Below are 10737 nucleotides of genomic sequence, written 5' to 3'. Positions count from 1 at the left end.
CTCATTTATATATTATATATATATATATATATATATATATATATATATATATGTGTGTGTGTGTGTATATATATACATATATATATATCTTTATATATATATATGTATGTATATAAGCTCATGATAAGTTAATTAACTCGTAACAACATAAAATTGTTAGAGCTCTTAGAATGTGACACTGGACCTCATGTCTGAAATGAAAAGCCGCTTCGCAACTCCAACGAAACAGAAGTGAGAATAGGAAATGAGATTAATGTGCAGGAATAGAGTAGGAGAATATACCAAGAGATTACCTTACCTTTCGGTGAAGATTAGGATCATGCAAAGAAGTGGGAAGAGAAGCAGTCTCCTTAGGGATAGGAAATGCAGTCAAGTTCAACGCATTAGGTTATCTTTATAGTATATTCTGTGAATGGTGGCCCCAGCCTTATATAATGTACGGTAATGGGATTACCCGCGTTTATACTATTTAGAAAATGACGTCTAATTAGCGTGAGAGCGTTGCGCGACAGTAAAAAAAAAAAAAAAGTGGGGATAATTAAATGAGAGATATATTTCGACCAGGGATCTTCTTCATTCTTTTCTGAGCAATTTCCTTTGTGCTCAAGGAATTCGATTATACCAGTAAAGAAAAGAAGGTGAAGAGTGAATAACCTAAGGTCCTTTAGAAGCAGAGACAGAGAAATTGTGGATCAGCTTATTCATTGAATAAATTCAGAGTAAGAATAGCAAGAGAAGAATGCAAAGGTCGATGATTGAGACGTAGATGAAAATGGATAGGAATTTGCAACGAAAAGGTCACGTACAGCAATGGGGGCGTGAACTTGAAGAGAACAGGAATGAAATTAATCGGGAATGTATGGAATGTGATGAGATTCCTGAGAGGAAGAATAACGTAGGAGAGAGAGAGAGAGGAGAGAGAGAGAGAGAATAAATGGGTAGATATGAACCTGGAAAGGTGGACGGAAGGGTCATGAGAAGAAGGCAGAATAGCCTTGAATAAATAAGACTCTCTCTCTCTCTCTCTCTCTCTCTCTCTCTCTCTCTCTCTCTCTCTCTCTCTCTCTCTCTCATACACTTTATATTTAAAGACAATTCGTATATTTTGATTTTTTTTCAGTAGTAGGTTTGACATTTTGTACATATTATTACTTCATCATCACAGCTAAAACTAAAACTCCAATGTGCAAACAAATTGAGCTCCATAGATTACATGAATTATAAGGAACTATAAGTACTTTTGTACTTATTACATTTAAACTGTTACCTAAGATTATTTAGTCTCCAATCTGTTATAATAATGGGCCCTTTACTTCATTTAAATTCTTTAATCAAAGGAAGAAACATACCATCTACTTCCCTCTAAATCTAAACCTTAGGTTATTCACAATGTCAAATATATTGCAAGTCTGCGTTTCAAGGGAACATATTTTCCGTCATTAGCCTGCGCCTTCATTTGAGCTGCATTCCCGAATAGTATTAGATTATCGTAAGCGGTTTAACTGTAAATAGAGAACTGTTACTGTGCTTCCCTTCACGTTGGCCTGCGCAATAAACTCAAAAATGATGAAGTTGCCAGACGTAACACGTTCTTTATAATAATTGGTTTCATGAGTATTTAAAGTCAGTTGAATTCATATGTAGCATAGTTTCCATGGCAAATGTTTTGTCACTTCGGTATGACGATACTGAATTCCGCAATAAGAAAATTACTGGCATTAAAATCGGTGAAATTCAGAGCAGCATATGTCACTGCGAACCAAGGGCTATGAATTCAGCTAGGCCCGAGTTACCATCAGCTGCTACAGAAGCAGCCCATTCGGGAGAAAACGTCAATACAGGGCATAGTAAGATGTTGACTGAAGGTGAGGAAGAAATATCTACTAAGTGCAAAATGTCAGTCTGGTGACGTAACCGAGATTGATCAATAGCCCTGAATTTTTTCCTTTTCCTTTTTACCGTCGTATCTATCGGAGTTAATCCCATTTCAAAGCAAAGATATGACAGAAACGTTAAGTAGAACGTCTGTTCCGGCTCGAATTTTTTGCTACGAGATAAACAAGGGTGGATGTTTATTATTTACAAGCGAATGAAGGGAGAAGCGACAAGACCTCAAAAAAAGATAAAAGCCCGTCAATACTACTGCAGGCAGGAGGGGACCATACGTAGCCAACAAAGATTAGATATCGGTGGAAATGAGACTCTCTCTGCTCGGTTTCTTTGTAACCGAGTCAGGGGGAAAACTGATCAAATGCCCTTTGATGGTCAGCTCATTGGCGAGCGCCTGAAATATATACCTAAATAACCCTACTTAGATTCGTAATGGATTAGACTACAGCGTTATTAGAAGATCACTCATGGAAATAATGAAGTTCTCTCTGCTTAAAGGGAAGCTGATGATGAGTTTTCATGTTTACAGGAGCTAGTTAATGTTTTCAAGTAGATAAGTAACGGATTGTAAAGGAGGTTTTTTGTGAATTTTAAAAATCAATTTGTTTTTCGTTTCGTGAATTGCAATAGCAAAACAAGATGTTAAATAAGTAGTTCAAAATGTTCCTTTGGCCCCTATCTATAAAACACTTTTCATTCCTTTCCCGTACCTCCGTTCATATTCTCTGTCTTCCATCTTATTGTCCACCCTCTCCTAACAATTGTTCCATAGTGCAACTGCTTTGAGGCTTCCCTCCTATCACACCTTTTAAACCTTTTACTGTCAATTTCCGTTTTCAGCGCCGAATGGCCTTAGTTGTCCCAGTGCTTGGCATGATGCCAAAAAATCTATATGTTAATATCAAAACTTACCGAGTGTGACAAGTGCGTGTATGTTATTGTACAGGTATCTCTTCTCCCTGGAAGCGTCTGAGAACGATTTCCACGAGCAAGCGGTTATTAGCATGACCGCCGTCAAGAGGGGGGAGGGCACCTTCCGCATCATATAATAACCTGAAATATTAAGAGAAGTCTGAGTATGGATGGACATCGATATTATTCGAGGTATATGAAGGCGGCAGCAACCGGGCCGTATCCGCTTATGGCGTATTCTGTGGAATTTTTTTGTATAGTATGGGATTTTTTATAGCCCGAAATTTTCGCCGAACTTCCCCATGGCTGAAATACCTAATTGTCATACATGCATTTACATACATACATACACACATACATACACACAAACACACACACATATATATATATATACATATATACATATATACATATATATGTATATATATATATATATATATATAGTATATGTATATATATATATTATATATATATATAATTTAATTATATAAATGTATATGTGCATATATATATGTATATGTACATATATATACGTTATATATGTAATATACATACATTATTATATATATATTATATATATATAGATATATATATATATATATATGTATATATATATATATTATATATATTATATATATATGATCACATGATAAAGTGAGTTTTAAATAATAAATTGCATAAATGATATTATTGTATATGTATGTGTGTGTGTATTTGTACATCAGTAATATTTGCGTCACCTCAGTTAAAGAGAAAGAAAATTTTATTTTTTGAAGAACGCAAAATTCGAGGATATTTGCTTTTCCAATCCAATAGCTCCGACTATAAACAGCGTCGTAGGGCGTCTCCTCAAAATGTCCACATACTTCGAAGCCTCCGGAAGCGAAAATGGCTTCGAAAGTTGTTGAGGAGGCTCCTCTTGGAGTAAGGCAGAATCGAGAATGTCTTCCTTCAGACGAGTCTGAAGATGATTCATGACTCTCGTTAGGAATCCACAAGAGAGGAGGAAGCCTTGTTTTTGGAGACGAGCAAGGAATCTGAAGCACGCTTTGGATCCTGAAGACTTGTTCGAGGTGCCATTTTACTGTATGTGGCAGATTCTACAGATAGGCCGAGTGCACGGTACTGCAATCTTCACAAATGAAAATGTCTTCATTATATCAACTATTGTGTAATACTTTGCTTGGACTAGTTGCTAGCTGCAAGCCAGCTACTAGGAATATTTTGGAAGAAGTTGCTTCTTATTATACTGTTATACCAGGATCGGATTTCGACTTGGACATCGTCTTGACGAAGGTGCCGAAAGAGAAACCGATTTTAGATTCTGGATTGGCCGCAGGAGTCGCTGCAACGATTGTTGGTACTTGTTGCGTTGCAGCTGCTTCTGTTGGATTATATGCTTATAAGAAATATGGAAACATCAGAAAAGTTTTGAAGGACCTTGATAATCAAAAGAATGACTCAGATGCCGAGAACAGGAAATTACAAGAGATGTTAGAAGAGAGGGACCGAATGCTACAGGAAGCGGAACGAGGCAAGAATAAACTCGAAGAGGAATACGAAGAGGATGTGTGGAAATTGAACGACAGGATAAACGAGTTGGAAATGGAAAAAGAGGACACGAACGAGGAACTTGTAAGTGCTCTCCGCCATGGCAAGGAGATGGAAGCTTTGCTGGAAGACGCGAGAGCACGAGAACTTGAGATGAAGAGTTCTTTGCTATCCCTGGAAGAAAGGCTCCAGCAGAAAGATTGCCAGATCGAAGATTTGTTGAGCAACGAACGAAAACTGGAATCCGAAAAACAACAGCTGGCCAAAAAAATTGAACGAGATGAAAAGCAGATGGAGTCACTGTTGGCGGAACTAAAAGAGACAGAGTACGAGGTGGGCCTTTGCTTTAACATCATAGAAGAAAAAGAGAAGAATCTGAAAGATCACTTTGAAGGAGAGATCAAGAAGAAGGATGATGTGATTGCAAGCCTACAAAACAAACTTGAGAATGCTCTCCACCAAAAGAAGGAGATGGAAACCTTAATGGAAGAAGCACGCGCACGAGAGGCTGAAATGAAGAGTACTTTGAGATCCGAGGAAGAAAAGCTCGAGCAGAGGGATCGCCAATTAGAAGAGTTGTTAAGTGTCGAGCGAAGACGTGAAGTGGAATGCGAACAACTAAATGAGAAACTTAAGAAACAGGAGAAGGAGATTGAAAGCTTGCTGGAACGTTCGAATGGGTTAGAAAACGAGCTGCAGAACTGTTTTAGCCTCTTAGACGAAAGTAAGGACTGTAATCTGTATCTTGAAGGCGAGATCCAGAAGAAGAATAAGGTGATAGAAAGCCTGCACAAGAAACTAGAGGTTGCTCTCCAACGTGAAAAGGAAATAGAGAGCTTGTTAACAGAAGTGAAACAAAACGAAAGAAAAATAAACGTTTTCAAGGAACAGTTGGAGAATAGGAATAGTCAAGTAAAAGAATTGTTACTTGAAGTTGAGAGGTTTAAAGGTGAAAATCAAGCGATGGAACAGAAATTGGCAAATGCTCTAAGAGAAGCGGGGCTAGAGCAACAACTACTAAGGAAGCAGGCAGAAGAACACGTGGAAATAAGCTTATACTGGCAGCAGAAGTTTTGAGGAAGTTAACAAGGAGGTTGAGACGTTGAAGCATCGTGAAGATGACCTTACAAAAAAACTGAAGGACTCTGAAGCAGAATTTGAAAAAGGCAAACAACAAGATAAGGGAGATTTTGAACAATGAAGATAGATATATGCTGATGGCAGTTTTGCATGGAATTGCCGAGAGGAATTTCCATCTTGAACACATTGCACTCGAGTATGGAAATGAAAATCAGCAAAAGAATTCTGAAGAAGAGAAGCAGGGGAAAGAGAAAGACGAAGACCTGCTTGATCAAATGCAGAGAAGAAAGGTGGAACAATATAACAGAGCCCAACAAGAGAGAGACAACTTACGGGATGCAATGGGGTGATTTAACCCAGATGTTGGAAGCTCTAATGTGTGGAGATGAAAGTCTGCCAGAACTGACGAATACAGTTTTTTGGTCAGAATTCTGATATTGAGACCCACAGATGTGGAGTTGTGTTTCTGAACACAGATGATGAAACTCCTGATCAAGGCCATGATGACAGACACACAAGGAATGAGATTCAGATTTTGCAGAGACAATATGATGAAGTATCAAGACAGCTGAAAGAGGCGAAAGATAGGCTTCAAGAGGCTGAAGAGAAGGCGCAGGAGCTACAGGGCAAGCTGAGAGAGGCAGAATATAAGCTGACCCAAAAGAGCACCCAAATGGAAACTCTTGATCGCCGAGCTGTGCTCAAATCTGAGGCAGACCGGTGTATTGATGATCAAGATTTTGATTCTGCTCTTGCTCTCTTGAAAGTCATCATAAAACAGTATGGCAACGAGTTAGAGTGTCGGGTAAAGGAGGTAAGATGTTTGTTGACACTAGCCAGGACAGACGAGGCCGAGGATGTGCTAAATGATCTTCCCAAAGAATTCAAAGAGTCTTTTGTTATCAAAATAGAGTCAGCTTTGCTGAGTGCCTGCAATTTGGAGTTCGGGAAGTCCAGAAAGCTTTTGTCACAGGTGCTAGATATATGCCCAAATCACCCAAGGGCATTGATAGCAGAAAAATTTGTAGAGCAGAGGATGCTATGGGAAGCTTTACCTGGGATGATTGATGCCAAGGACTATGAGACTGCCCTGGAAAATATTGCTGTGGCCATGTCTTTGGGATGTCTCTATCCTTGGGTATCCGTCGACTTGGCCAGAGTTAAAGGAAACATTTTGTGCAGGCTTGGAAGTTCGAAGAGGCATGTGAATGTTTCCTCAGTGTTTCTTGCTGTGGGGACGAGGATCAGGAGGACTGTAGGTTACGACTGGGATTGTGCTTCTTATTACTAGGAAGACACACAGATGCTATTACTGAGTTTGCAAAATTAGAAGAGGATGAAAAGGGAGAATACTGGTATCACTGGCTGAAGACCTGGAGAAAATGCAACAATATGGTGTTGCCCTTACAAAGTTCTAGGTATTAAAACAGATGTTGCTCAGGATGAAATAAGGAATGCATACAGAAGGAGTGCCCTAAAATACCACCCTGATAAAAACGATGAGGCTGACAAAGACAAAATGCATTTGCTCATGCTTCAAATCAATTGTGCAAACGATTTATTAAGTAATAAAAAGGAGAGGAAAAAATATGACAACACCAGGCAAGCTGTTGAAGAGTATGCCGCTGAAGTATTTAAAAATCCTAACCTACCAGAATGGTTAGATGATGACGAGGACGATGAATCAGAAAGTGATTGCGACTTTGAATATAATTCTGATTCTGATGACGAATCTGAATCTGATTCAGAGGATGATTCTGATGACGAATCTGAATCTGATTCAGAGGATGATTCTGATGATGAAGCGAATTTAACATTAATGGAATGTTCCCACAGTGATCATCTAGATAATGAATCAAGTGTTGGCCAACTGGAGGAGGAGGATGACGATTCATATGAAGAATTGGACGATGAGGAGGACGAAGATGAAGATGATGCAAGGGAAGATATTCCTAACGAGGAATGGCTTGAAGAATCAGACGAGGAAGCATGATGAATTTTGATGCTTGATGCATGGGAAGATATTCCTAACGAGGGATGTCTTGAAGAATCTTCTGAGGAAGGTGATGAAATTGACTCTACATCTGGCGAAGAATCACAAGATGAATGTGATAGCGATTCAGTCGAGGAGTCTGATGATGACTCTGATGATGAATAATGAAGGAGCCTAATAGGATTGCTCAGATAAGGATTCCCCAAGAAAATCTGAGCTAGGGAGACGTTCCCCCAGAAAAAAGAACTGGGGAGGCGATGCTTACTGCCCACGCCTCTGGGTAGCCCTGCACAGCAGGAGAGAGAAGCCCAGTCTGAATGCTTTGCAGGCGACTCTCTTCCTCCAGACGTCGGTACAGATGGCCCTGCCCACAAGCATCCCTGGCAAGCGAACTAATCGAGATCTTCTGTCCTCTGGTGGTGGTCTTCCCATCACCACTGCCCCCACCGCTCCCCCCAATCTCCAGTGCTCACATAGGTGCAGCAGATAATTGCACCATCCCCCCCTCCCCCCCTGTGAGCATTGGAGATTAAGGTGGTGGGGATGGTTGTGCTGGGAAGATCGCTGCCAGTGGAAGGAGGCTCCCGATTGGTTCCCTTATCAGGGATGCTGGCAGGCAGTGCTATCCATACCAACGTCTGGAGGAAGAGTCTCTCCTGCACTGCATCTAGACTGGGCTTCTCTTTCCTAATGTGCAGGATTCTCCAGGATCATTTAAAGAGGCAAGCAGCCAGTGAAAACACTAGGGAGACAATCTCCCAGCACAAAGAACTTGGGAGGCGATCCCCGAGGGAAAAAACTGAGGAAGTGGTCCCCTAGGAAGCAAAACCAGGGAGGCAATACCGTAGGAGAAAACTGGGGAGATAATCCCTAGGAAAAGCAACTATGGAGGTGATCCCACAGGGAAAAAGACTGGAAAGGTGATCCACTAGGAAAAAGCTGGGGAATCAAACCCCCAGAAAAAAGATTGGGAAGATAAGCTCCAAGGGCTTGAGAGGCAAGCATGAAAGATGCAGCCTGCCATTGTCCCTGGCAGGTGAACCAGTCAGGAGTCTCTATCTGCTGGCAGCAATCTGCCCATCACCACCACCACCCCTACTCTCCAACACTTGCATAGGTGCAACAGATATTGCACCATTCCCCCTTTGCAAGCACTGGAGATTCAGCTGGTGGTACAGGGAAGATCACTGCCAATGGATGGAGGCTCCTGATAGGTTTGATTGCTAACGGACAATTACTGCCAACGCTTCCATGAAGCCCTGCACATCAGGAGAGAGATGCCCAGTCTAAATGGCGTGTTGTGCAAGAGACTCTTCTTCCAGATAGTGGTATGGATGGCACTTGCCGGCCAGCATCCCTGATGAGGGAACCGGTCGGAAACCTCCATCCACTGGCAGCGATCTTCCCAGCACAACCATCCCCACCACCGCCCCCAATCTCCAGAGCTCGCATAGGTGCAACAGATGGTTGCCCCCCCCCCCCCCCCCCAACTTGTGAGTTAATGGGGAGATAAAGGTGTTGGGGATGGTTGTGCTGGGAAGATCGCTGCCAGTGGATGGTGGTTTCCGACCAGTTCCCTCGCCAGGGATGCTGGCAAGCAGTGCCATCCATACCAATATCTGGGAGAAAAGTCTCCTGCACAGCTTGACATTTAGACTGGGCTTCTCTCTCCTGATGTGCAGGGCTTCATGGAGGTGTTGGCAGTAATTGTCCGTTAGCAAGCAAACCAATCAGGAGCCTCCATCCATTGGCAGTGATCTTCCCTGTACCACCAGCTGAATCTCCAGTGCTTGCAAAGGGGGAATGGTGCAATATCTGTTGCACCTATGCATGTGTTGGAGAGTAGGGGTGGTGGTGGTGATGGGCAGATTGATGCCAGCAGATAGAGACTCCTGACTGGTTCACCTGCCAGGGATGATGGCAGGCAGCGCCTTTCATGTCTCCCTCCCAAGCCCTTGGAGATTACCTCCCTAATCTTTTTCCTAGGGGTTTGATTCCCCAGCTTTTTCCTAGCGGATCTTTTTCTTTGTGGGATCACCTCCATAGTTGCTTTTCCTAGGGATCACCTCCCTAGTTTTTTTTCTCTTACGGGATCACCTCCCCTGTTTTCCTTCCTAGGAGGTCGCCTCCCCAATTTTTTCCCTAGGGGGTCGCCTCCCCAGCTCTTTGTGCTGGGTGATCGTCTCCCTAGTGTTTTCACTGACTGTTTGCCTCTTTAGAGCTTCCTGGGGAATCCTGCACATCAGGAGAGAGAAGCCCTTTTCTGAGGGTTCACCTTCCCAGCTCTCTTATTTTTCTTAGGGGGTCAGCTCCCTAGTTCCTTTTCCTAGGGTATTGCCTCCCCACTTCCTTTTCCTTGGGGATGGACTCCCTAGTTCCTTAACCTAGGGGAATGGCCTCCCTAGTTCTTTTTCCTATGAGGTGGCCTCCCTCATTCCTTTTCTTAGGGGATGGACTCCTAGTTCCTTTTCCTAGGAGATGGCCTCCCTAATTCCTTTTCCTAGGGGATGGCCTCCCTATTTTTTTCTAGGGGATGGCCTCTAGTTTTTTTCCTAGGGGATCACCTCCCTAGTTTTTTTTCCTAGGAGATGGCCTCCCTAGTTTTTTTCCTAGGGGATGGCCTCCCTAGTTTTTAACTAAGGGATGGCCTCCCTAGTTTTTTTCCTAGGGGATGGCCTCCCTAGTTTTTTCCTAGGGGATGGCCTCCCTAGTTTTTTTCCTAGGGGATGGCCTCCCTAGTTTTTTTTCCTAGGGGATGGCCTCCCTAGTTTTTTTTCTAGGATATGGCCTCCCTAGTTTTTTTCCTAGGGGATGTCAACCCTAGTTTTTTTTTTCTGGGGATGGCCTCCCTAGTTTTTTTCCTAGGGGATGTCAACCCTAGTTTTTTTTTCTAGGGGATGGCCTCCCTAGTTTTTTTCCTAGGGGATGTCAACCCTAGTTTTTTTTCTAGGAGATGGCCTCCCTAGTTTTTTTTCTCGGGGATGTCAACCCTAGTTTTTTTCCTAGGGGATGGCCTCCCAAGTTTTTTTTCTAGGGGATGGCCTCCCTAGTTTTTTTCCTAGGGGATGTCAACCCTAGTTTTTTTTCCTAGGGGATGTCAACCCTAGTTTTTTTTCTAGGGGATGGCCTCCCTAGTTTTTTTCCTGGGGGATGTCAACCCTAGTTTTTTTCCTAGGGGATGGCCTCCCTATTTTTTTCTAGGGGATGTCAACCCTAGTTTTTTTTCCTAGGGGATGGCCTCCCTAGTTTTTTTTCTAGGGGATGGCCTCCCTAGTTTTTTTTCCTAGGGGATGCCACCCTAGTTTTTTTTC

At 42.4% G+C, this 10737-nt stretch overlaps 2 protein-coding genes across 2 annotated transcripts; both read left to right on the top strand.

Moving 5' to 3' along the window:
• Positions 1-1654: 1654 nt before the first annotated feature.
• On the top strand, positions 1655-5430 carry LOC135213240 (myosin-2 heavy chain, non muscle-like). Its single transcript, XM_064247218.1, has 2 exons — positions 1655-1865; positions 3995-5430. The coding sequence occupies exons 1-2, from the start codon at positions 1655-1657 to the stop codon at positions 5428-5430; spliced, it is 1647 nt and encodes a 548-aa protein (XP_064103288.1).
• A 1522-nt stretch (positions 5431-6952) lies between these two features.
• LOC135213239 (clumping factor B-like) lies at positions 6953-7426 on the top strand. Its single transcript, XM_064247217.1, has one exon. The coding sequence runs from the start codon at positions 6953-6955 to the stop codon at positions 7424-7426; it is 474 nt and encodes a 157-aa protein (XP_064103287.1).
• The last annotated feature ends 3311 nt before the right edge of the window (positions 7427-10737 follow it).

The sequence above is a fragment of the Macrobrachium nipponense genome, chromosome 42, assembly GCF_015104395.2.
Source record: "Macrobrachium nipponense isolate FS-2020 chromosome 42, ASM1510439v2, whole genome shotgun sequence".
Lineage (NCBI taxonomy): Eukaryota > Metazoa > Arthropoda > Malacostraca > Decapoda > Palaemonidae > Macrobrachium > Macrobrachium nipponense.
Note: the sequence above shows the minus strand (reverse complement) of the source record. Positions and strands in the feature narration are given on the sequence as shown.

Coding starts and splice junctions, on each gene's coding strand:
- LOC135213240 (XM_064247218.1), top strand. CDS start 1,655: ATGGCAAATGTTTTGTCACTTCGGTATGACGATACTGAATTCCGCAAT. Junction 1,866..3,994: donor TAGTAAGATGTTGACTGAAG/GTGAGGAAGAAA, acceptor TGCTTGGACTAG/TTGCTAGCTGCAAGCCAGCT.
- LOC135213239 (XM_064247217.1), top strand. CDS start 6,953: ATGCATTTGCTCATGCTTCAAATCAATTGTGCAAACGATTTATTAAGT.